Source organism: Toxotes jaculatrix, chromosome 3, assembly GCF_017976425.1.
Source record: "Toxotes jaculatrix isolate fToxJac2 chromosome 3, fToxJac2.pri, whole genome shotgun sequence".
Classification (NCBI taxonomy): domain Eukaryota; kingdom Metazoa; phylum Chordata; class Actinopteri; family Toxotidae; genus Toxotes; species Toxotes jaculatrix.
Window position 1 is genome coordinate 26996787 of NC_054396.1, and position 26481 is coordinate 27023267.

Consider the following 26481-nt stretch of genomic DNA (forward strand, 5'->3'; position numbering starts at 1 on the left):
ACACCGTCATTCCCATCCTTTTTGTTTACATTCCATCATCTCAACCAGACATGATGGAAAACACACAGACACACACACAAAAAGAAAAGCATGACAACAAATGTGCCACCACCATGGCTGCCACTACTAGCACTCTACAGTTACTAAAAAAAAAGTTTAAAAAAAGAATAAAATTGGGCAAAGTGCAGGAAATTAAGATAAAGAGGAAACGCAAACACAATGTATAATGGCTATTAACAAAGAAAAGTGAAAAGTGCACTAAAACAATATCAATAGTGTTTGTACATAAAATTGCGTACCATGAGGAGGCCGTGAGGAACTAATTACGAATGACCTGGGTAAGTAATGGTAAGATAATCATGAAGTAATGAGGGGCTAGTTAGTGATTACTTGGTTGGACCACACGACTCATTCTTAAGGCCAAGGGCTCCCCTGGACTCCAGGGCCCAGGGCACATCTGTCTACTTAAAGAACAAAAGAAGTGGATCAGGCGTCTGATACCGGCCGTCAGCCTCAGTCTCTCTCACACACACACACACACACACACACACACACACACACACACACACACACACACACACACACACACACACACACACACACACATTTGTTTTTACACCTACAGCAGGAAAACATTATGGAGGGCGGGATGTGTTTTGCTTTTTTTCTCTCTGTCTCTGTCCAGCCCCTCCTATTGGTTGGCTTTGGACCAATCACATTGCCTGTGGTCACCCTCTATAGAATGCTTTGCCCCTGGCAGTGACTGCAGATCCAAGAGCTTTCTTTATTGTGAAGTCTACACGGTTTTTCTTCTCTTTCTTCTCTTTATTTAATCCTCATTGGGAATAAACGGACCTGGTCTAAGTTCCTGTCAGCAGCAGCAGCAACAGAATCTCCTTCTCCCTCAGGTGAGAAACAACTTGTCTCTCTGTCTGTTTTTCCTAACGCTGAGGCGAATACCGGAGAGGCTTTACCTGCCTTCAAACAGGTTTCCTCCATCTGCACACATAAAACAACAGGTGGAATATCATACTGGAGTCATTCAAGTATTTCTGAGAGATCCTGAGATGTTATTGCTATGTCTTTGGCAGCAGAGGTTGTTAAATGTTCATTTAACATTTTAAGACAGCAATGTAGAATTACGGTATACGTGTATGTACATATATGGGTGTTTGCGCGCATGTGTGTACACAGCGAGGTCCAAAAGGCTGTTGTGGCTACTGTGTTAAATGCACTTATCTCATATTGCAGTTAATGCAATATGAGAAAACTTAATTTCCCTCTGGGGATCAATAAAGTTTTATCTTATCTTACTGAATTAAAAAAAAACGAACTATAAAATTCCTCCGTCTGAATGAATGTTGCAGAGTAAAACTGGAAATACTCAAGTGCCTCAAAACGTTTCTGTAGTCCTGGAATATTTGTTTTATCACTTTAATTCCCACCTCTATCTCTCTCTGTCGTCCACTACAGGCCAAAACAAAATATTGTAGATTTCAAAGGACATTTATCTTTTATCCTCCATATTTACTTGAGTATAATTTGAGGACAGAGATTTCTGTGTGCTGCTTTTACTAATGTAAGGGGGTTGAGTACTGTCTTTAGTGTTCAGCTGCTGACGTGGTCGATGGTGAACAAAGAAATACAATAACAGTGAAACTTGAAGCCCCCAGTAAGCTGCTGGATGTATGCAGTACAACCAGCTTTTTCACATACTGTGTCTTGTCCTTCATTCAAATACGTGTGCTTTCACATGCAGACCTCAGTCTCAGCTCTCAGCTGTGTTTGGCCTCTACGAGCTCCACATGTTTGGCTCCTGACTGACTGAGAAGTAAAAACTCAGAGGAACTTTTATAGAAGCTTGAACTAGTGTTAAAATTCATGTAAAGTTCATGAGGTTCTGAAAAGCCGCTGCTGCTGCAGAGAGCTTACAGGTGAAACTGGCAAATCCAGAAATCCAGCTGTCACAGTGTCCACTCCTCACAGTGTATTTATTTATTTTTTTGACGGTCCATAGTGAGAGCAGACAGGGCGTCACTTGTCTGAGAATCAACAGCAGATAGAAACAAATGCAACCGTCTAAAAGTCATGAGAGGTAAAACTTGTCCGAACAACACTGACACCTGATCCCTGTGTTTACAATAATGTCAATTATGTATTAGTGTGTGTGTGTGTTGGAACACTGAGGCTGTTATCAGCTGCAGTATCTACTGCACAAATTCAAAGTAGCTGGACAACCTCCAGAGCACACACACACACAGAGCTGTGTGTGTGTGTGTGTGTGCCTCCACACACAGAGAGCTGCTGCTCATTGAAGGAACTGATGGATAGAAAGGAGAATTACTTTCCCTCATTGAATTCACTTTTTTTTTTACATGAATCAAAGTCAGTAGTTGGTCTAAAAAACTACAGTGTGATATAAGAGCACACTGTGACAGCTGCATTTCCTTTTCTTTAAAATCCTGAAAACATGCACGTTTAATTACAGACTGGTTGTTAGTTATTTTTGCAGTCCTGTTTGCTTCCTCCCCAACAGAGACTGTTCCTTCAGAGATGAAAGGTAGGAATCTATAGGGTGGGCTGACAGATCAGCGGTTAAACCTAAATTTACTTTACAGTGCTGTGTTAGAACAGTATGTCATGTGTTGATGTAAAGCAGGTGGCTGCAGGTAGAACCATTCAGTGGATCAGTGGAGAAAGGCCGGAGGGAGTGGGCGCGGGGGAATTTGGGAGGGGGCGCCATAAAAACACTGTGGTGACCAGACCTGCCAGAACGAGTCCTAAATGTTTCCCTCAGCTAGTTGTTGCTGAAGAGTTCAGCTCAATAGGCGTTGGTCTCTGAAGAATTTAGGAAGCAGCTCATTCATTTGACAAAGTACTAATTCAATAGGGACACACGGCACAAATGGAATCTGTTGTTAGCACATAATTTTCAGAAAAAAATAAAAAATAATGGCAAAAAAAGCTCCTTAATTAATGTCGTTTTTGCCACTGAGTATGTGTAAAAATATATTTATAGGTTTTCATCACCCTGTTCACCCTCACCTGTTCCTGGATTTCTCTTCTGTAAGAATAATTTGGCTGTTTAAACAACTACTGAGAAAAACTACCCCAAACTATGTTTATTCAAATCACCTCTGATTTAGTGGAGTTTGTTCATTTCTGTTGAAGTGAAGGCAAACACACACCTGCTGCATAAAGCAGGCTGCAGACTCAGTGAAACATGGTGCCAACAGTATTTTATCTTTATAGTGTGTAATTTAACCACAACAAGCATGTTTTCATTGTTTGCAGTGTGTATTTAGAGGCCACTTACACAGGCCTCAGGCGAGCTGAGCTGAAATGCTGCCAGGTTCTACAGCTGCTGTTAACACACACATACACACCATAGATTAACAGCTTGTTCAATGTATGTACAGTAACACTGCACATACCTGTGCATGTTCCGACACAAACAGACCGATTAACATGCCAAGAATTACTCCATTCAGTTTCTGTCTCTTCCTTTTGTTTTCCTCCTCAGCCGCGATGAAAATAGCATCTTTTAACATCCAGAAGTTTGGAAAAAACAAAGTGTCAGACCCAGATGTCCTCAATATCCTGACTAAGGTAACAACAGCCAGTATGAAAACACATACAGACACCTCAGACACCAGGAGACAGTCACCTCCTACCATTAAAATGTCTTACTTTTACATGACAAAAGGACAGAGAACAAAAATAGATTCCACCCCCCCCTCTCTCTCTCCCTCTCTGTCCCTCTCTCCCCCTCTCTCTCCCTCTCTCTCTCTGCCCCCCCTCCCCCTCTCTCTCTCTCTCTCTCTCTCTCTCTCTCTCTCTCAGATCGTGTCCCGGTATGACATCATTGTGATCCTGGAAGTGGTGGACGTCAGCGGAGCGTCCGTAAAAATCTTCCTGGACGCACTCAACAAGTGAGCGCAGGTTTTGTTCCAGTATTAGAAACTCTGGTGGTTTGAGCTAAATGCAAACTTCAGCACTTTCAATATTAACATGAATACAATCCATTCAGGTAATTTCATAGGTGTTATATACTGTTTACATCTCATTCCTCTTGGTAACAAACTGCTACAGGTGTGAAACACAACTACAGTATCTGATTAAAGATGATTATCTTGTGTGACTACGAGGTCAGAGCTATGGCCAATCACTGTGAAATAATAAGTGTCCATTAGGGCTGAACGATTTACCGTTTTCTGATCGAAAGTGCGATTTCAGACAGCGCGATCATGTGATCGCCAAAGCTGCGGTTTTTTGCAGTGCTCCTGACTGACCCAGGATTTGCTGTGTCAACTATTTTACACACACACATGCCGTCTCCCTATACCTGCCAAGCTCACCAATCAGAAGCAGCATGCTGCTCGTGGACAGGTCACGCTAACGCAATCAGTATAACCTGCTCCACCTGCTGCTTCGTTTCTGAAACGGCTTCAGCTGGAGCAGAAGCGGAGCGACGGGATTCAGTCCCCAAGAAAAACAGCAGCTCGGGCATTTGGGAGTAGCAGAAACCGGTACTGTGCAAAACCTGTCGCGCTAAAGTTGCAACATCCAGCGGAAATAACCAGATTATACCGACACTTTAAAAATCACCACAGGCGTTTGCATGACGAAAAAGTCCAGCGAGTATCGCAAACAAACTACAAACACTGCATCTTTTTCCAGCGTAACTCCGAATGATAAGAGCAGCCGAAGATACCGGGAGATAAGGCTGTTGATCATTTGGTAACTGTTGAATTTTGTTTTTCTTATCATTACTTATTTAACTTTTTTTTTTTTTTTAATTGTTTTATATTTTATTTAACTTTTTTAACTTAACAGTAAAGGATTTTTTTTTGCACTACTTTAAGACAACTAAACTACTTTTTAGTTCTTCATTTGTAATAACTGCCATTGGTCAAAGGACTTTACAGAATGTACCTGCGTGATTCTTGGTAATAAATACATTTGAAATCAATTCTTAACTTTAGTTTTCATTCTTACACTAGAGTAATGGCATTTGATATTTTAATGGTGTGATGTAATTTTCTGTCATGTTTGTAAATGTTACCGTACATTGTGAATATTACACTGAAGCTTGATTTGAAGAAAATCGTGAATCAAATCGAAATCGCAGTATCTGCCAGAAAAATCGCAGTTAGATCTTTTCCTAAAATCGTTCAGCCCTAGTGTCCACCCAATAACCGTTGAAATATTTACAATAAAAGCACATGCCGATGGATGGTGGAGCTACAGGTCAAGTCAAAGGATCGCCAAAATCAGTAAGATTCATCCTCTGGGGACCACGATTACCAGACACTCATTTCACTGCAATCCATTAAACACTTGAGATATTTCTGGTACCATTGCTAGAGCCATGCCATGCTACTAGCATGGCTAAAAAACACAGGGGGAAGAAATGTGTGTGTGTGTGTGTGTGTGTGTGTGTGTGTGTGTGTGAGGTAAAAATGGTATGTTAGTTTTGAGTTTCTCTGAACATCTGTAATAATGTTTCCAGCAGGTGTAGAATATCGGCTGAAAAGATCTTTGACCTAAAGCTAATGCTTTAAAGCTATTTAAGAGTAAATTAAATTAACATGACCAAACATGTCTCCCAGAACCAACAGGAAGCATCACTACACCTTGAAGATCAGCACCCGTCTGGGCCGAACGCGCTACAAGGAGCAGTTCATGTTCCTGTACAGGTGAGTGCTCACCTGCAGCAGGCTCTGTTTGTCAAGAGTGTGCAGATGCCTGTTCTTTGTACAGAATTTACCCAGTTAAGTATCCTGAAGTTGCATAATAAAAATATAATGCAGTGATTTATAAGTGTGTGTGTGTGTGTGTGTGTGTTTGTGTGTAGGGATGACATGGTCGACTTGGTGGGCTCCTATCAGTTTGATGATGAGTTGACTGAGGGGCAAGATGTTTTCGCTAGAGATCCCTACATCCTGCGATTCAGGTGCCTCAATACAGGTATAAGATTCCTCTTGTGCACACGAAAGAAAGCTCAAACTATCAAGTACATCAATATCAAGGGAAATGGCTTCAAAAAGATATACAGTATTATGAAAATGCAAACAATGCTTTGCCTGTTCATACCTGCTGAGATTAAGACTTAAATACAGCTGTCTGAATGAAAAAGTGTGTGTGGTGTGTGTGTGTGTCTGTGTGTGTGTGTGTGCGCGCGCCCACCATAGTGCTGAAGGATTTAGTGATGATCCCAGTCCACACCAAACCAGAAGACTCGGAGAAGGAGCTGGACGAGCTCTACGATGTCTTCCTGCACGTCAAGAAGAAGTGGAAGACTGACGTAAGGACATGACATCATCTGAACAGACAGTGCTGGCAACACTAAGCATGATCATAATACATAATACAATGATTATCAAAGAGAGCAGCTTGTTCCCAGGGCCGGAGCAGCTGAACTAATTAAAGCATTAGCAATAAATATTGGATAATTACAGAAAGAGCTTAAAGTATTAAATAATTTGCTAAAATTAAAGAAACAACTAAAATAGTTTACTATAGGTTAAATACTGAAAAAGCTAATAGATTAGCTGAAATGGCTAAAGGTGGATAAATGGTTGACATAGGTAAAAGTTACTGTTGAAAAAACTATTAATCAATTAGTTATTAAAACTAACAGTATCAGTGGTTAACACTGAACGGCCTACTTCATCTGTTAGGGACGCAGATTTACTGGGCTGTTGTTGACACGTGTTGCACCTCTCTGACTGCTGCCGCTCTGCCGCCTCTGTGCTCCAGAACATGATGATCCTGGGAGACTTTAATGCCGACGGCTCGTACGTCTCCAAGAGTGAGATGAGGGAGATCCGTATCCGCAGCAACAAGAACTTCCACTGGCTGATTGGAGACGATGTTGACACCACGGCCAGCACAGGAAACAACCACTCATACGACAGGTAGCACACACAAACAACAGCAGTATAATAAATGTCATGTTATAAACTGTCCATATAAGTAGTTCAAATTAGCTCGACCATGACCTGCTGACCTGCTTATAAAAATTCTATTTGGCCGCTGTTTCCTATTTTACAAAGCCATCAATGAGTAAAATGTTTGATACATAAGTTTGTGCTTGTTACTGCTCTTTGGGTTTACATTTATTTGTTTGTATTTATATTTGTGGTGTGAACGTCTTAGACCGACTGTGACATACAGGCCCTGTGTCTCTGTTCAGGATAGTGATCTACGGAGACGACATGCTCCAGGCGGTCGTTCCAAACTCTGCCAAACCGTTCAACTTCCAGAAGGCGTATGGACTCAGTGAGGAGCAGGTCAGGTGTTAGGTTCCTTAGAGCCTCAGTCTTAATTCAAACAGTTTATTCTTGATGAAACATGAAGATACTCAGCAGATCTTCTACTGCTTGTTTGTAAACGGAAATTTAGTTGTGCACACATTTCTCTTTACACAATGTACATGGAGCATGAAAACATTCAGTAATGTTCATGGTTATTTGTTCGCTGGATTTTATGTGTTAAATGATCTTTCTTTTTGTTACTATAAACACATCCCACAAAAAGACCAAAACTAACAATGTGTTAAGTCCATCTCTCAGGACTCTCTGACTTCGCTACCCTGTCTGAAGTCTTAAAGATTTAAAAACAAGTCTCAAATATCAGTAATAGCTCACAGAGTGATTGTCAATCAATAAATACCTGCTTATTTTCCAGGCGCTGAAAGTGAGTGACCATTATCCAGTGGAGGTGGAGCTGAAGTCCATAACTAAGACAGCAGATGAAGAAGATGGTAACCAGCACGATTATATTTAGACTTATTGCTCTGTACTGCTGTTATTAATGATAAAAGTTTGTTATTGTTCAATGAGGGTTGATTTTTCTTTTTTCTTTTTTTTGTCTTGTGAAAAAACAACACTGGCCACCTTACTCAAAGAACAAGAATCTTTTTTTTGTTTTACCAATGTTTTTCCTCTTGTGTGACAGGAAGGGTGAATCTTTAGGATATCATTATATAAAAGTCATGGAAGAAGATGATTCAGAACTTGCCTGAGAATCGCTGTGTTTTAAAGTTTTCTTCAGTATCAAAGTATTCCACTGAAAGGTGTATGCAGCAAACATGAGCTGCTAGTAGCTCATTCGACATACATTCCTGGATAACAAAGAAAGATAGGCTAAAAAACATGTAGCTCAAAAGAGAATACTATCTTCTTATTTAACTATCCACCATTAAGTGAACGAGCACATAAAACTCAGCCTTCCTAACCTGTGCTGAAGCAGCTGCAGGACTCAGTGGATTATGTGTTTCTCCTCTGCAGGTCAGGAAAAGCAGCAGCTGGTTCAGTCTGTATCACCGGGCCTCGTGGCCATGGATGAGGATCTGCTGGAGCTGAAGAGAGGAAACCTGCTGCTGGAGAGGGAGAAGCTGAGTCTGGAGATCCAGATCCTTCGGCAGAAGATGGCCAAAATGAACCGTGGAAATGATGCTTAACTCAGGAAGCCAGATCCGTCCAAAACAACCAACAAAACAATTAACTTCTGCCTTTGCCTGTTACCTACAGAACCAGTCTGAGAATTTAACCTGACTCTGAGACTCTGTCTGTGACAGTTTGTCACACCAGACACTGGCCGTTCACTGGACACTGCAGTTGGTCCGGATTCACCGTGATGTACTCAGGGCCCCAGCGTGGATCGCAATGCAAAGGTGATTTTCTAGATGACTGCTTAAATCCCTTACCAATACGAAGTGAGAGAAATGAACACTTCTTAGTGTTTTGATTTTTGACTGAATGGAGGCATCCTCTGTCTTGTTTCCTCCATACCGCACACAAGTTAAAATAAAATATGATTTGGTGTAACTTTTCTACATGACTTCTAAATCTTCCCAGCTGTCCTATCTTCCTCCTTTCACCCAGCCTGGCCATCAGGAGGGTCCCCCATATGAGCCAGGTTCTTTTCTCGCCACTGTCACCTTAAGCGCTTGCTCTGGGGTCAGACTCTGGGTCTCTGTAAAGCGCTTTGAGACCATTTTGACAGTGGAAGGCGATCCATTGTACGATCCAGTCAAAAGCAATGTAAACAGGAAGTCAACATCGGTGTAGACAGACGTGATTCATTAATTAGTGAACTGATTATTAAGAAGAAACACTGAATGTAGACTTAATCACTACCTTTACACCCAAGACATTTTAAACAACACATGTAAATCACGTTTATTGTGTTATATAACTACAACTATTGTTTGACAGGAGACAGAAGTTGGTCATAAAATTTTGTTTCTTTCAACAAAGTACTTTATTAAATAAAGTAATAGAGTATTTAATGAAGTCAAAAACAGTTAATAATAGGTTTTAAAAGAAAAACTTGCTTGCTACTGTTATTTTAAACATTTGATGGTTGAGATTCTTCAAAGATTCCTCTCCAACTAACAGAATTAAAATAACAAGAACTAATTACAAAAACTTTATTGGTGTCTCCCTCTTAACAAGAAAACAAAACTCAGAAGAAAAAAGAACTTGGGGTGATTTGTGTTTCCGGTGAAGTTTAACATGAAAAAAACCCAAAACAAAAAACAGTGGCAATCAGGATTTTTTCAGGCTTTGGAAATTCTGGTCAGTGAGAATGACTGAGTGAATTGTTTTCACCGGCAAATATCACAGTGTGAACCCTCTTATTACATGCCATTGGGGAGCTATGATGTGTGCACCAGGCCTGACTGTTCCTGAAATCCTCAAATTTATTAAACTCTTTTTCTGCACATTTTCACTGCTGGAGAAGCTAAAAATCAGGGCTTTTTCAGTTTGATAGGGCTCATGTTCAACAGAGCAAACAGGACTCTGTCAGTGAACAAACATCGCAGATGCAAGAATTGAGGCCGGGGAGCAAACAAAAATCATTGTCAGATTCATTTTTTACTTCTTGCCCGATTTCTTGATGCCGCCACCACCTGGAGGGAAAAAAAAGACAGGTAACAAAAAGTGACCAATTAATAGCAGCAGTCACAATTGTGGCTACACTTTTTGTTTTTAGTTAGCAAATCTCAAAGAGTTGCTCATGTGTTTGTGGCCAACAGGAAATTTGAGGTTATTTTGAGTTCATATGAACTATACATGTTAGGTGTAAATCAACACAACCACATTACAGGCCAGAACCTAATTTGGACAGTTTCTTTTTTATTTCTGCTCTTTGCTTCAGCACAGTACTTTAACACAGATGCTGAAGTACTGACAAGAATGGTGCCACAGATCCAATACCACCCTGCCTGGGGTGTCTAGATCACTGTGTTATATTTTTATGTGTATTGTGTTTTATGATTGCTCTTGGCTACACTGAGGCAAAGAAAAGGCTTCTTGCTATAATGAGAAAGTTTCTCATCTGCTTCTCTCTAGGTCTTACTTAGAGGTCCTTTTCCTGAAGCTTTGGCCTTCAGCGCCTCCAAGGCCTTCTGTTCTTCCTTTTGCTTCTGTTTGAAGGCCATATCATCCTACAGAAACACACACACAGTCAGATCACAATCTTTCAGATAAACTCCATTCATGATGTGACTTCTGCCTTAGGTTAGAACTTAAATTAAATTATAAATCACTTCAGTGCTAAATAAAAAAAATGTTGCATCAGGTCAGTTCCTTCTTATTTTTCAAAAAACATTTTCAAATGACATTTGAGGACATCACCTGAGGCTCTGAAGAAATGAAGGGCATTTATTTTTCCCATTATTTTATTACACCTTGTAGACGTAATGATTACTCAAGAAAATAATCACAATATTAAGGTGGTACAGTCTGGGAGGGCAGAAAGACACTTACATCATCAATTTCCTTGGTCTGTTTCTTGGGTGCCTTCAGGGGTTTCTTTTTGCCTCCTGGGGACAACAAATAAATATTCTGTTAGCTCATGGTAAAATTTTCAATTGGAAATGCTAAACGCAACCTGATGGTTTGACCAGAAAGCGACACTGAAATCGAAATATTTAAATATGACAATTTACATATTGCCCAACTGGTGACACCATGACTTGTTAATAGAGAAGACCTGCTTTTCAATTTAACATGCATTCGATGCACCTAGGAAACATTTTCAAATACCAAGGTTAGCTTGCCTGTTTATGACACAAACGGAAATTAAAATAACGTTCGTTCGTAATTTTAGCTAAATGATGTGCGGCTCGGACGACAGATTACAAGCCGAGTGCCTCACTCGATGGAAAAGGATCCGTGCATGGTTTAAATACATCGCCCCGCCTGCGTGAATACATTAACCGAAAGTTAAAACATGTGGCAGATTTTTTTGTTTAGTCTGGTGAAAGAGAAGGTTACCAGCCTCGCGCTCTCTTTAGCAGCCGTTAGCAACAGCTAGCTGATCCAGCCTGTGAAACACGCACCATTGACTTTTATTACGCTCTCTAAATGTATCTGTAATAGTGGCCGGACATTTTAAGCAGAACCTCAGATGAAACGACGTCTCACCTTCTCTGCCAGACATGTTTAAACTGGTTACACCCCTCTCAAGTAAAGAAGTAAACGTTGTTTTTTTTGGTTAACACAGCCGACTGGCTTTCTAATCCGCGCTGCTAGGACCTCGGTGAGCTCTGACCCGGAAATAGAATGACCCTTATGTGCCTGCTCAAAATGTCACCCGGCTGTTAGCCGTTTCATTTGAGACGCTACCTCGTTACCCAAAAAAGAAACTTCATCTGTCTGACATGTATGCTTTGGCAACATCGAAGACAACAGGTATATTTATTGTGATATCTCGTCGTATGTTTGAAACTCTTACAGGATTTCATACACAATTTTACACTACAGTCACTTTAACTGCTAGCAACGTGGAGCTAAAAGGTGGCTAGTTGGGAATGAAGCAAGGGAAGGACAGACAAACTGTGATATGAATTATACTAAAACTAAGGCCTTGTAAACATAACTTCATGCAGTTGTCTGATTATTCACCTGATGTGTCAGTCAGTATTGGGACTGTCGTATGTCAGTAGTTTGCTCACAGTAGAACGAGGACAGTCCATCGTGTGTAGTTGAGGTTGTTAAACATGCTTGATGTAGAATACATGTGCCCTTGAACCGGAATTCACCGGATTGCACAGTTTATCAATCATCTAATATAAGTCCTTTTGTTTACAGTTGTTCTCACAGGTGCCTGTTCCAGTGTGAGCCCTGTAGCTGCTGTGAAAGTGAAACTCTGATAGTTTCCAAGCTGCACTTCTGACTGCTGCCCTTCTTAATGAGGTACTTCTTCATAATTTAGTCCAGTAGATGAGAGACCTGAGCCGCTACCTCGTTACCAGGCAGGATCTACATAAAATACAGCGCCAAAGCTGATGATTAACGGTATCTTTACTGTGTCAGGTACAGAGGAGCACAGATCTGTCGCTGGGCTCATGGCTCGTGCTGCCTGTCTCACCTCTCCCTGCCTGGATCTCTATCAGGCAGAATCACTCTGGTCCGAACCTACAGTGCTCATCATCAGGCCAGCCCCCCCTCACCCTCTAACCCTGCACCCCCTGATGGGAAGGGAGGAGCTGAGGAAGCAAAGGAGCGAGCCCTGGCTGCCTTACAGGTACAGGAAATCCCCTCTTCTGACTTCAACCCATAGAACTCACAGCCACCATGCTGATAAGCACTGAATTATTAGAACTGTGTTAACAGCTTTGTAATACAAACAACATTGTGATCTAATACTACAAAAGAGCACAGAACCAAAATGAAACACTGCCTTTTCTCCCTCCTCAAGCATGCAGGTGATTTGGGGCGGCAGTGGGGTCAGAGGTCAGCTCAAACCGCCACTGCCACAGTCAACTACTGGTGGGAGAGGTACGAGGAGTTTGTTGGACTTAACGAGGTCCGCGAGGCTCAGACCAAGGTCACTGAGGTCAGCAGACAGTAAGAGGCACCTCAATTTCCAAGTTTAGCCAATCCACACTAATGCAAAAGGGACAGACAAAACATGGAAAACACCTCTCGGTGCAACATAATACAGTTTAACAGCACCACAAATTAGAGCTTCTAGAACAACCATAACGTTGAATCAACACCTCTTCAAAATAGATCTTGTACTGCTGCATGACAGATGTGTGTGTCTCTTCTAGGCTGAGGCAGCCTTCATGGTGGCCAGAGGGATGGTACGCGAGGCTCATGCTAGCCTGGAGGTCCTGCAGGGCAGACTGAAGGAGGTCCGAGACCGGCTGGACAGAGTGTCCAGGGAGGAGGCCCACTACCTGGAGTTGGCCACGCAGGAGCACAAACTGCTGCAGGTTAGCTGAGGCAATAGAAAATGGGTGGTTGTAAAACAGGTGGCACAGTCACGCAATTGTACTAATATTGTTGGAAATATACTTCTCATTCCAGACAGAGAGATCAGTTAAAATGAATCTGTTTATGACCAGGTTAGTTGAACTGAGTTCATAAATAAACCACTTGTCCCTCATGCTCTCTCCTCACTGCAGGAGGAGCGTCGTCTCCGGACAGCGTATGAGAACGCTGAGGGTTCAGAGAGAGAGAAGTTTGCTTTGTTTTCAGCAGCCGTCAGGGAGAGCCACGAAAAGGAGAGGACGAGAGCGGAAAGGACCAAGAACTGGTCCGTCATCGGCTCGGTGCTCGGAGCCCTGATCGGAGTCATGGGATCGACTTATGTCAACCGTGTCCGCCTGCAGGTGAGGAGGGATGATGATAGCGTGGCGGGTGAACTCTGCTGTACTGGGGGTCATGGTTGATGTGGACTCGAGATGTTCTGTTCACCTGTAAACTAAGCATTACCAGCAAACCTTCAACCTGAAATGAATTAACTGAGTCGACATGGTCACTGACTGAATCATCAGCTTGCAGCAGTGGAGCTCCACTAACTGAGAGTGCTGCTGTCAGCTCAGCTGTAATGAAAAGTACATCACTTTACATCAGCAGATTATTAGGAGTTATTGACAAGGATTTGGTTATTATTTTAATATCCAAAAGTTATTTAGAATAATTATAACTTTTTGTTTTAATTATTAAACTTTTTTTCTTACCTATACCAGCACCTCCCCAGGACACCCCTGTGCTTTGATCTTAGTTTCAGCTGATGCATCTTCACTTCTTTCATCTGTAGGAGCTGAAGAGTCTGCTGCTGGAGGCCCAGAAAGGTCCAGAGAGCCTGCAGGAAGCCCTCAGAGTCCAGGCTGGAAACCACCGCTCCCAGCAGGACGAGCTCCGAACGCTTATCGACAGCCTCAGGGTCACGCTGAATGATGCCTTCTCACAGAGGGGCAGCGTCCCTCAGGGCAAAGGAGGTCCGACACGAGACACACCCACTGTGCCCCTTTCAGCCTTAAAAGACCTTCACATCAGTAGCCAAAGGACCCAGTCCCTCCTGGAGTCCCTCCCGCCACAGCTGGGACAACTGGAGCAAGGACTTGGTAGAGTTGAGAGCAAATTGTCAGTGGTGAACAGGCTGCTGGACACCACACCGCAGGCAGCAACGCAGGCGGGTGAGCTGCAGTTAGCAAGACCAGAGATAGCAGAAAGAGGGGACCAGTGGGAATCTGAGGTGGTGGCGAGGCGCCTGGAGGAGACCCAGAGGACGCTGGGAGAGCGAATCAGAGAAAACACTCTTTATAATGCTGTGTTTACCTACACAGCCACAGCCATCACCATCTCTGCTGTCTACCTGCTGCTCAGGGGAACTGGTTAGATGTGATACCTCCAGTCTGAATATGTTCACCCACACTGTAACAGTCTCAGTCACTGCGAGCACTAATCTGAATCTGTTAAACTGCTTAGAGGTGTTGATCTGGGCTTTTTTTGCTGCTGCTGTTTTCCACTCTACTGAAAATCTGAGAGAAACTGGTGGTTTCTCAAAACTTTAATTCTGTGAACTAAGGATAAAACATCATTATAAAAATTAATAATATTAATATTTATGGTCTCTTTTCCATCACTACTCAATAAATATTTTAATAATTTCAATTCAATTCGTGAGATAAAGCATGTTGTTTTTTTTCTTGATAAATGAAAAATCCAAAGCAGCTTTGTAAGAATTCAGGGTTTGTGTATGTGGACAGCGGCATCGGTCTCTGTCACTGAGGGAGACCGTCAGATAAAGGGGGTGAACACCAGTTTAGCTAAAACCTTCTGCTGTGTTCATTCTGTACCTGCTGCTCAGAGACACAGAAAAAAAATGAAATGAAAAAATGTCACGATTATTTACCTGAGACCCACTTCCACATCAACACCTGCGACAGTCAAAACATCATTTCTGAAGAGCATTTAGGAAAACTTTAATGATAATTTAATGATGATTTAAATATGATATATGGGGTTACTTGATGGGGTACATGTCGCTAAGTTAGACCAGTGCCAAGTGAGATTTTAACCTTGGTGACTTGATTCAGCCTTGTAATCATCAGCCTTGTCGGTAGCTGAACCTCAGTGGGACCACATTTCCTGTTCATGATCCCACCTTTGGGATCTTTGGGATTCATTTCCAGTCTGTGCCAAGCTGAAACAGCATAACGTTCAGACAACAGACTCATTTCACTGGAAATTATACTTGAGATCAATACAGGTATAAACACCTGAAGGAAACGATGATATGAATAAATGAACTGTGAGATAGAATTTTTTCTTACAAGATTATTGTAAGAAAAAATTGTCATGTGAACTGGAAAAAGGTGAAGTCTCCTTATTCACCTTTAATCACTGCGTTGGATTACAAAAACATAAAATAATTTTTTTTTCTCTGCACTGAATCAATGCTCTCTTTCCCCCAAATACCAACTGCATGAGACAAAATGTCAATGAAGCTGTGGAGACTCTGTCCTCAACAGTGGAATTCCTTTTAAAATCTCCTCCGGTACTTTAACTCCAGGGTTGTTGTGTGTTTTCATGTTGCTGTTGTTGTGTGTTTTCATGTTGTTGACAGCGTGCACTGAGCTGGATGATGATCACTGTGCATTAAATGTTCGAAGGGAAAACGGTTTGTTATGCTGGGGATTATTTTCTGCCGAGGGTCTGACCAACCAAACCGAAAAAATGCCAGACACAAGTTCTCACAGCCTAAGATGACCTCCTTTTCACTCATGGATGCTGTAGTTGAGGTTAGATTGTGAACTGACCAAAGTAGGCCACTGACCCAGATCCCCACCGGCCCCAAAAACCTCAGGTTCATGGCCTGTTCGCTTTCGCTATGATTGAAAACATTTTTATAGTATTGGCATCACATCCGGGCGAGTTGTCCTTCATGGCTTTTTATGACAATTACAAGCAGGTTTGATCACAGAAAAGCACACACGCGTCTTCAGTAACCTCCCTGGCATAATCCTGATTCTCATCGCCCCTCTTTCACTGAGCGTCCTGACTGAAGCTGTCGTCTGAGAGCGTGTTCCTGAAGGATCAAATGATCACTCTCACAAAAGTTTATCATAAACTAAATCAGCTCTACTGTGAAGTTCTGCCTTACCTGGATAAAAAAAAGAAACATCTTGGCAGTCATTAGCAAACAGTTTAATCATCTCTGAAGGACAGCATTGTTTTAACATAGCTGTTTTTTTGGCCTAATGTCAGACATACACACAGAGCATTTTAATACATGGCTTACAGGCGTGCATCTAAAGAGACTTGGGGAGATGATTGGCCTTAGTGGAGTCAGGTTATTCAGAACAGGAAGGTCTGTCAGGACTCTTCAGTTGATGACAGCATTGTAGGCTGGAGGCTCAGTTGGGGCTGCAGCTCTTAGACCTTCTGGGCTTTTAGTAAAATATGGCACCTGCAAAACACAAATAAGGACTGTAATTTCCTGTTGAACCTGAGCCTGACAGTACCACATGTACTCACAACTTCACAGTTTTGACCTGACCTGTGGGGGGAGCTGAGAAAAGTGGTGCTTGGACACTGGGCGGAGCATATGGAGTCATTGCAACATTTCCAGGTGGCGGCTACAAGACAAACACAAAGGGTGAATCTCTGTTAACTGCCTCCACGTTTACATGCTCAGTCTGATAGAAGCGACTTACAAGTGTGAAGCAACACTGAACCTTCCGTACAGTAGGAGACCTTGGAGTAAGCACTCCATAATAAATCAGTTCAATAAGACAAAGTGTAAGGGGATCAGGTAAAGGAGTGTACAGTAAGTGTGAGTTAGGATGTTAGAGGTATTAGGAGAGGAGGTGTTGTTGGAATTAGAGATGATGCACATTTTTAAGTCTGTACACATCTGAACTACACTAGAGAATAATTTATTTGTTATTACACTGAATAACTCATCAGTCACTGGTTGACTCACCTGTGAGTTGCAGTTGCAGGCAGCGCAGCAGGCAAATCCTGAGACGGTGATTGAAACAATGAACTCCAAGAAATGGAAAACAGCCAAGACCCCTGAAAACCCCTGCATCCGAATCTGTAGAAAACAGAGTCAGTTGTCAGAGGTAGATTTACCAGCTGTTACTAGCTGGTTAATGTTATTTGAGGAAGTTAACCAAAATGATTGCAAAAAAGATATTAATTTAAGTAGACCCACTTTGTCTAGTTGCTAAGCTACAAATGATATTCTCAAGTTCAACTGATTATTCTTCATATAGTGACCTGTAACTGGTTGACTCATTACATATATAACCATGATTTACAGTTTCTGTTGTAAACAAGTATCTGACTCAATACCAAATAAAGGGAGCACCAATAACGTCCAGACTCATGGTCATAGTAATAGCAGAAATTCCTCAAAATTCCTGCAACATCCAGAGAGTAGAGGATGGTCGCAATACAGGAAGCAACTGCTGCTATGACACAGAGAGCCAGGGTGCTGTTCACCTGTCAGGGAGACGAGAGACGAGACATCAGGACACATCTGTTGTCCATTTGGATTGACACTGTGAAAGCAGGGCGTCTTTGACAGAATTGAATGCATTCCACAATCCTCTGATTGACCCAGAGGATTGTGGAATGCATTCAATTCTGTTTTAGTTATGTTTTGTAGCACTATTTCAATGGGGCTCTGCATCAGTGGTGATTAGGCCATAACAATCCTGTCAACAGTGTAATATTAAGTAAAAGGTAGTGATCAGTTTAGGTGACTTACAGACTGAAATGTCACATATGGTTGATAAAAACATCATGTGGATTTGAAAAAAGCTCACAGACACAAAGTAAGAATAGCGGGCATTTCCAAATTTAGCATCGCAGCAAACAGAGAAAAACGTGGCTGAGAGCAGCTGAAACAATTAATTGATCAATAAAAGATTAATCGCCAACAATTTTGAGAGTGTAGCAATCCTTTTTTTAATGGAATGACATAGCACTGAATATATTTATGTTCAATCCTGAAAATAATTAAGATTAATTGATAATGAAAATAATCATTAGTTATGGCTCTAATACTGATATGAAATGAAAATGTCATAAACTCACTGTTGACCAATTGTGAAAGCACACATCTTACTATTTGATATAATAAATCCAAACTAGTTAAAGCTGGATAAAGTCACAAGATATAAACGACAGGGAGATACACGCTACACATTCCAGTAAGAAAAAAAAAAATCTATAGAATCTACTTTGCATTTCATTTTTTTTAAAAATCTGTGAAATACTTTGACCACAACATTCTTTAGAAATATAAAGTATGTTCACTGTAAAGTTATTAGACCTACCAGATATATTCTAAATCTTCCAGGGAATGTCACATGAATATTATACGTGGTCTGAACACACAACACTGTCATGAACCCAGAGGAAGTATTGAAAGAATAGTTTAATAGTAACAGTAAACTACTAACCAGACAGCGGTTCACAGATTTCCCAGCAGCCACTGTCAGAGATCCAGCTGCGATGTACTGCAACACAGAAGGACACAGATTTCAGCATCTGGAAACACTAAAGCTCCGTGTGTCCAAACATCAGCTGCTGAAGCACTGTGCTGATCGGTGTCATGAAACTGAAGTGTCTCCATTTCTACAAACAGAGGAGTTAGCACCAACATCCAACTGTTTCATGTCTGTAGACCTTTTTATCTATTTATTTTCTTTAAATTGATTTTATCTAATTTTATTTTTCATTTTCACAGGGAGGACAAACCATTGGAATTTTTTTTTGCTGCTGGTCACACAGTGAGAAAAATCAGATCATCACCATGAGGAGAACTGTCCATATGTAATATCCAGCATTTAGAAAATTCTGGAACGTAGTGTGTTTCCTCTGGCTGCTAAATTAATATCACAACATGTTCATGTCACAGCATGTTAACAAATATTTCAACCAAACAGAAGAATTGAAAGAATAAAATTTACTAACGCACAAGATTCAAGCAAACTTAATGACTTGCTCTAAACTACAGTGTAGAAAGAGTCTAACTGTGATGGATTAGATTTCAGGGAGCGACTCACTGATGGAGTTTCACAATAAAGGTTCAAATGAAGGATCATAAGAAGACTGAAATCAAATCTGTCCCTGCAGTTAGCGAACAACTCGAATATAAAATGTTTATGTTACTAGATTCCGTCTCGTCTTTATTTTCCTGTGTCCACACACTGAGACTGGCTCTTACCCCGAGCGCCAGCGGCCAAGCCTTCATGAACTTCTGGATGTCCACATAACGCTGGCGTTCAGTCCCCTGAGGTGCTTGGTGCACTTGGGTGACCACCACCCCAGCTCCCACAGTAGTTGACACAGTTGAAGACATGTCTCAGCTGAAGTGATTCTCTTCTCCTCTGAACAACAGTTTCCTGCTCAGTCAGGTATAAGTGGTCTAGTGAACACTGACAGCCTCCTGCTCTCACTGTGCTCTGATTGGAGCATTTCTGATCTTTACTGGAACAGAGTTTATAAGAAAATTAACCTGTAAACCTCAAATACATGTCCCCCTCAAGTGGTTTCTCCCATTGTAATTAGTTCCTGTCATAATAGTGTATGTTACACACATCATCTATCTATCATCCTCATAATCTATTGTGTTAAAACTTCTCCTTCCTTAACATGGTTTGATCGGTTAAGTTGACCAATTTATAACAACTTAAAGATGTACTGAGTGTGCGTGTGCGTGTGTGTGTGTGTGTGTGTGTCTGTGTGTGTGTGTGTGTGTGTGTGTCCAGAGAAACAGTGTTGAAGAAAGAAGTGTTTGAGAAATAATTTCTGGCAAAAACATCTTACAAGTGGCCTCAATGCTGAGAAGTTTATTATGTTCAGCTTTAGGCAGCCATTAAAGTTCAACAGTTACAAACATTATTTACTTATTACTAATTTTTAAATGCTTGTAACGTCTGAACAATGATTTTAAATCCAACCAAAAATATTAGAAATGTTCACGAGGCTGAAGCCAAACAATTTCTGTGATTTTAGCTGAAAAATGACCTAAAACATTAATCAACTTTCAAACGTGCTGCAGATTATTTTTCCTGTCGACCGACTAATTGTTGAAGCACTTTGAGCATCTCAGCATTTAAACAAAGAAAAGACAGAGGATATTTATTAGTTTGAAGGTTCATTTGTGACCGTGGGAACACATTTATTAACAGGGAATATTTTTGTCAGAGGCCAACACCTAAGCTTTCATAAGGTTTTGATAGCACCTCTCCTCACTTACACTGTGGTCAAGGTCAGATTATGAAGCGAGCAAAGCAAAGCCACTGACACAGATCCCCACCAGCATCAAAAACCACAGGTCCACTGCATGTCTTTTTGCTTTGGTTATGATGGTAACCCTGTTCCTGGTATTTGCTCCACATCGGGCGAATCCTTCTTCATGGCTTTTTTACATGGCAGGCTTGGTGACAGACGAGCACACACACGTCTTCAGTAAGGAGACAAGATGAGTCTTTACTGATCCTCAGAGGTGAAATTCAGGTGAACTGACATGGCTTTTTCTTTGTTGCAGTTTGGATGTCCTCCCATGGGCTCACCACCTGTGGGAGGTGCCATTGGACTTTGGTGCATTGTGGACTGGGCGGCAGTCGCCCCCGCGACCTGGGCCTGGACCCAGATAAGCGGCAGATGATGACATGACAGTTTAGATGCAGAGTGTGAGCGTGGGTGATGCTAAACCACTGCAGTAAAGTACAGCAAGGTTCACAAACAAGCAGCTAATGTGGCTCCTAAGAAATAAATCAACAGGCAAAGAAGGCAAATGCTTGGTGCCCCAGGCCAGAAGGGGGCCCCCGAGGGCTGAGCAACTTTGAAGTTTGCAATGGCAGTGCTGGGCCGTCGCAGTCTCCCTGAAGGAGCCCCGCCCCCTACCGTGCGTCTTCCGTAAACAAACAAGTGAGAGCGGCATTAAGGAAACGAAGAGAAGTTTTCCCTCTGGCAGCGAAAACAGAGAGAAGAAAAAAAGAGGAAGAGGAGAAAAGAAAGCAAGACAGTGGTGAGTATGATGCAGTTGTTAATTCAGCTTACAGCAGCTTAGTGTGTCCTGCTCTGCTGGTCCTGATGTGACCGAGTTAAGTATCTGCAGCGGTTTGTTTGCTCAGCTAGCAGGCTAACAACAACACTTTTACTCTAGTTATCAAATGAAAGCTTAACTGTCAAGCTAACAGTTAAATTATAGCATTTATATGCAAGAAATTTGCACTGCTGAGGTGCATTGATGGTGATACTGAAAACTGTACCTTTGTATGATGCTATAAATGTAATCCTAAAGAGAGACAAAGCTTCAGCACATAGTTCAATCTTCTGTATTGGAACTGTCATATTGCTCCTGTATAATGAAATGAAAATTCTAAATAATGAGCAGTGAAAGCTGTGCTGAAGAACATTCAACAGTAGTTATTCTTTTCTTTTTTCAAAAGAAGAAATATCGAGCACTGTTCAGAGCGGCATACTCACAGAGGAGTGCAAGAAACTGGAGAAAACACTTTATGATATAGATTCAGAGGATTTGGTGCTGGTTCTTTCTTTATTGCCCTGTATATTGATAAAGAGCAAACTTTGTACAATGCAGTTTTTTTGAATTTCTTTTGTCATTTGAAGTTATTTATGTTGTTATTGTTTTGATTGTTCTGCTTTTTCTGTTTTTAAATTACATGTTTTTTATGTTCATATTCTTCTTTTGAAAAGATGCCAATGTGCTCTTTTGAAATAAAAAATGCTTACATTTAACATTGTTTTGTTAGTGTCATAGACTCTAGAATTGCCTCTGCCTGTGAAGTCCTCCCTTACCTGGATAAAAAAAAGAAACATCTTGGCAGTCATTAGCAAACTGAAGCTTTATTGAAGCAAACTTTAATCATCACTGAAGGACAGCATTGTTTTAACAAAGCTTTTTGTTGTGTCAGTTTAGGAATGACACATTTACTTTAGATTTTCCTCTTACATTAGGTTTCAGTTAACATTAGAAGAGCATTTTAATACATGGCTTACAAGCGTGCATCTAAAGAGACCTGGGGAGATGATTGGCCTTAGTGGTGTCAGGTTAATCCGAACAGGAAGGTCTATCAGGACTCTTCAGTTGATGACAGCATCGTAGGCTGGAGGCTCAGTCGGGGCTGCAGCTGTTGGATATTCTGGGCTTTTAGCGAAACCTGGCATTTGTAGCTGGAAATAAGGACTGTAATTTCCTGCTGAACCTGAACCTGACAGTACCACATGTGCTCACAACTTCACAGTTTTGACCTGACCTGTGGGGGGAGCTGAGAAAAGTGGTGTTTGGACACTGGGTGGAGCATATGGAGTCACTGCAACATCTCCAGGTACAACAACGAATGATGGCGGCTACAAGACAAACACAAACGGTGAATCTCTGTTAACTGATAATATATTGATAATATTAAATGCACATATGATCACGATCTAATAAACCCAGTTTATTCAAGTCGAGACATTCTTGAGGACAGGGAGGGCCTCCAACTGCCTCTTAACTGCAGCTCCAACAGCATCCAATCTCTGGCATCTCTGACAGGTTTCTAATTAAGGGCTGTGTTGGTCTGATAAGAGACTTCAGTGAATTCTGGTCTCATGTTTTCTCCTGCCTCTGTCCCTGGAGCAGAAACAAGAACACTGGAGCGTCCTTCATGATGGCGGACTGGATCGATTTCCGGGTCAATGGGATGCATCCACACACTTGTAAGTGTTTCAGCATTCTGTTGTTGTATTAGTGATGAAGACCAGTCATTTATTTTTAAAAAAAAGTGTGTTTGGACTTCAGATCACAACATTCGGTCTGTACACAACTGAACTGCAACTGAACTACTGAATAAATCATCAGTCACTGGTTGACTCACCTCTGAACTGCTGTTGTAGGCAGCGCAGCAGGCAAATCCTGAGACGGTGATTGAAACAACGAGCTCCAAGACATGGAAAACAGCCAAGACCCCTGAAAACCCCTGCATCCGAATCTAGAAAACAAACACAGGAAGCTGTAGTTGGTAAATGATCCCTAAGCTGTGTCCACCCTGCTAAGCCTGTAACGCTTCAGACAGAAGCAAACAAAAGAAACCTGCTCATTTTCAACACACTGCTGTCTGTTCTGTTTTTCTGCAGATGTCAGCTGTCAGAGGTAGATTTACCAGCTGTTACTAGCTGGTTAATGTTATTTGAGGAAGTTAACCAGCAGGATATAGTGTTTGAAAAACAGCTTCCTGCTTCCTTAAAAACTGAGGACCTTGTAAATAAAGATATTCAACGATGATACAATAATAATAATAATACATAAAATTTGTATAGTGTTTTTCCAGACACTCAAAGGCGCTGAACGGGGACAACAGTAATAATAACAATAGTAATGACAACAATAGCAATAATAATAATAATAGCTAAAACTAAGGCTGAAGCAGATCCACTTCGCCTGGTTGCTAAGCTACAAGTGAACAAATAATATTCTCCAGTCAAAGTTCAACTGATTATTCTTCATATAGTGACCTGTAACTGGTCGACTCATTACATATATATAACCATGATTTACAGTTTCTGTTGTAAACAATTATCTGACTCAATACCAGATAAAGGGAGCACCAATAACGTCCAGACTCATAGTCATAGTAACTGCATCGGTTTAAAACTCCTGCAGCATCCAGAGAGTAGAGGATGGTCGCAGTACAGGAAGCAAGTGCTGCTATGACACAGAGAGCCAGGGTGCCGTTCACCTGTCAGAGAGACGAGAGACGAAATGTCAGGACACATCTGTTGTCCATTTGGATTGACACTGTGAAAGCAAGGCGTCTTTGACAGAATTGAATGCATTCCACAATCCTCTGATTGACCCATATACACACACACATAACATAGTTATGTTTTGTAGCACTAGTTCAATGGGGCTCAGCATCAGTGGTGATTAGGCCATAACAATCCTGTCAACAGTGTAACATTAAGTAAAAGGTAGTGATCAGTTTAGGTGACTTACAGACTGAAATGTCACATATGGTCAGTGGTGGAAAGTATTTGTACTTCGTTACTGTACTTAAGTATTTTTTTTTTACGTATCTGTACTTTACATAAGTAAAAATAATAATACATATTTTTGATTTTACTCCATTACATTTTGAAGCAGTTATCTGTACTTTCTACTCCACTACATTTCTACAATTTCTGCCGTTACTCGTTACATGTTATGAACATAATTTCCTCAAAATCTTGCATGAAAAAAATAGACTGATTGCGTTGAGGCGTTGTTTGCCATTGCCAGCCAGTCAGGTGGCTCTGTTACCTCCAATGATGGCAGAGCGCGCATTTGGTAGCAGCACGAGCTGGTGGACTGGACCACCAGCAAGAGGAGAAACGACACGCGACACCAACCAGAGCCAACGCCGGCTGAGCGTGAGCCTGAGTCCTCCAGCTCAGAATCAGACCGCCATCTTTGGCCGTATTTAAACAGGTGTTGTATAGTTGCTTGTGAGCAGTGACATAGGCAGAGGAATAAATGAGTATATCTACATTCTCTATCAAAATTTGGGCGCGCAGTACGTTACTGACCCGTCGGTAAACTGACCATGGCTGTGGTGCCCCTGAGCAAGGCACCGATTCACCCCAGCTCACCGGGCGCCTCACTGGGCAGCCCCCTGCCCCAGCGTCTGTAGTGGTGTGGGTAAAATGCAGAGAGTCATTTCCCCAGGAGGGATCAATAAAGTAATTAGGCTATATAATAAAAAAATGGCACAGCCCCGACACTGAGACAAACCATTGCGTGAGTACTCTTACTTTAAAAATACTTTAAAGTAAATTTAAAAGTAAGTACTTAGTACTTTTACTTATGTAAGATTCTTAGTACTTTCACTTGAGTAAATGTTTTGCGGGATATTTGTACTTTTACTTAAGTACTAAGCTTCAGTACTTCCTCCACCACTTCAAATATGTTTGATAAAAACATCATCATGTGGATTTGAAAAAAGCTCGCAGACACAAAGTAAGAATAGCGGGCATTTCCAAATTTAGCATCGCAGCAAACAGAGAAAACAATGTAGCTGAAAGCAGCACACAGAGGAAATGCTGGTGATTATGTTCAGAAAACCTTTGAACTAAGATGACTTGTTACAGATGAGACTTAAAAATTAGCAGATTGTACTCTCATTGTGTATGAACAGCCTCTTGACATAATACACAGCGATGCACTGATTCCAAAGCAATGAATCAATTAATTGATTAGTTGATCAATAGAAGATTAATCGCCAACAGTTTTTGAGAGTCCACCACCGGGTAATCCCCGAACCCGGTGGTGGACATCGGAAGTAAGGGATGCCGTCAAGCTGAAGAAGGAGTCCTGTCAGGCCTGGTTGGCTTGTGGGGCTCCCGAGGCAGCTGACAGGTACCGACAGGCCAAGAGGGCCCGCAGCCCGGGCGGTTGTAGAGGCAAAAACTCGGATCTGGGAGAGGTTCGGTGAGGCCATGGAGGAGGACTATCGGTCGGCCTCAAGGAGATTCTGGCAAACTGTCCGGCGCCTCAGGAGAGGGAAGCAGTACTCTACCAACACTATTTATAGTGGAGGCGGAGAGCTGTTGACCTTGACTGGGGACATTATTGGACGGTGGAAAGAGTACTTTGAGGATCTCCTCAATCCCGCTGTTACGATTTCCATTGAGGAAACAGGGGATGGGGGTTCGGTGGCGGACTCATCCATCACCCAAGCTGAAGTCACTGAGGTGGTCAAAAAGCTCCTTGGTGGCAAGGCACCGGGGGTGGATGAGGTCCGTCCCGAGTACCTCAAGTCTCTGGATGTTGCAGGGCTCTCTTGGCTGACACGCCTTTGTAACATCGCGTGGCAGTCGGGGACAGTACCCTTGGAGTGGCAGACAGGGGTGGTGGTCCCTCTTTTCAAGAAGGGGGACCGGAGAGTGTGCTCCAACTATAGGGGGATCACACTTCTTAGCCTCCCTGGGAAAGTCTATGCCAGGGTGCTGGAGAGGAGGATTCGGCCGATAGTCGAACCTTGGATCTGGGAGTATGGAGTCTGGGGCCCTCTGCTAAGGGCTGTCAGGTCTCTGTACGACCGGAGCAGGAGCTTGGTTCGCATTGCCGGCAGTAAGTCAGACCTGTTTCCAGTGCATGTTGGACTCCGGCAGGGCTCCCCTTTGTCACCGGTTCTGTTCATAATTTTTATGGACAGGAATTCTA

At 42.0% G+C, this 26481-nt stretch overlaps 4 protein-coding genes and 1 long non-coding RNA gene across 7 annotated transcripts in view; 3 read left to right on the plus strand and 2 right to left on the minus strand.

Moving 5' to 3' along the window:
• The first annotated feature begins 762 nt into the window (after positions 1 to 762).
• On the plus strand, positions 763 to 8819 carry LOC121179455 (deoxyribonuclease-1-like). The gene is made up of 10 exons (XM_041034328.1): positions 763 to 908; positions 3524 to 3609; positions 3844 to 3932; positions 5613 to 5699; positions 5858 to 5970; positions 6195 to 6307; positions 6763 to 6920; positions 7199 to 7295; positions 7693 to 7768; positions 8295 to 8819. The coding sequence occupies exons 2-10, from the start codon at positions 3529 to 3531 to the stop codon at positions 8465 to 8467; spliced, it is 987 nt and encodes a 328-aa protein (XP_040890262.1). The 5' UTR covers positions 763 to 908; positions 3524 to 3528; the 3' UTR covers positions 8468 to 8819.
• A 604-nt stretch (positions 8820 to 9423) lies between these two features.
• tma7 (translation machinery associated 7 homolog) lies at positions 9424 to 11569 on the minus strand. The gene is made up of 4 exons (XM_041034345.1): positions 11442 to 11569; positions 10782 to 10837; positions 10372 to 10459; positions 9424 to 9922 (listed from the first exon to the last, which is right to left on the minus strand). The coding sequence occupies exons 1-4, from the start codon at positions 11455 to 11457 to the stop codon at positions 9888 to 9890; spliced, it is 195 nt and encodes a 64-aa protein (XP_040890279.1). The 5' UTR covers positions 11458 to 11569; the 3' UTR covers positions 9424 to 9887.
• Positions 11570 to 11593: 24 nt separating this feature from the next.
• Positions 11594 to 15931, plus strand: ccdc51 (coiled-coil domain containing 51). 2 transcript variants are annotated; one of them, XM_041034321.1, is made up of 7 exons: positions 11594 to 11708; positions 12108 to 12212; positions 12333 to 12543; positions 12718 to 12855; positions 13073 to 13237; positions 13430 to 13636; positions 14068 to 15931. In XM_041034321.1, the coding sequence occupies exons 2-7, from the start codon at positions 12208 to 12210 to the stop codon at positions 14647 to 14649; spliced, it is 1308 nt and encodes a 435-aa protein (XP_040890255.1). In that variant the 5' UTR covers positions 11594 to 11708; positions 12108 to 12207; the 3' UTR covers positions 14650 to 15931. The 2 variants fall into 2 exon arrangements, with proteins under 2 accessions (XP_040890255.1, XP_040890256.1); XM_041034322.1 differs by having other exon boundaries at positions 12339 to 12543.
• A 5258-nt stretch (positions 15932 to 21189) lies between these two features.
• LOC121179463 lies at positions 21190 to 23317 on the plus strand. Its single transcript, XR_005893872.1, has 4 exons — positions 21190 to 21303; positions 22544 to 22669; positions 22924 to 23000; positions 23178 to 23317. It is a non-coding gene; the product is annotated as an uncharacterized LOC121179463 (long non-coding RNA).
• The window catches only part of LOC121179457 (membrane-spanning 4-domains subfamily A member 4D-like), a 40615-nt gene continuing 36795 nt past the window's right edge, over positions 22662 to 26481 (minus strand). For both annotated transcript variants that reach the window (XM_041034337.1, XM_041034336.1), the window contains exons 4-6: positions 23873 to 24019; positions 23159 to 23272; positions 22662 to 23017 (exon numbers count right to left, since the gene is read on the minus strand). In XM_041034337.1, the coding sequence (XP_040890271.1) occupies positions 22841 to 23017; positions 23159 to 23272; positions 23873 to 24019 (438 nt within the window). In that variant the 3' untranslated portion in view covers positions 22662 to 22840. The remainder of the gene's footprint in view (positions 23018 to 23158; positions 23273 to 23872; positions 24020 to 26481) is intronic.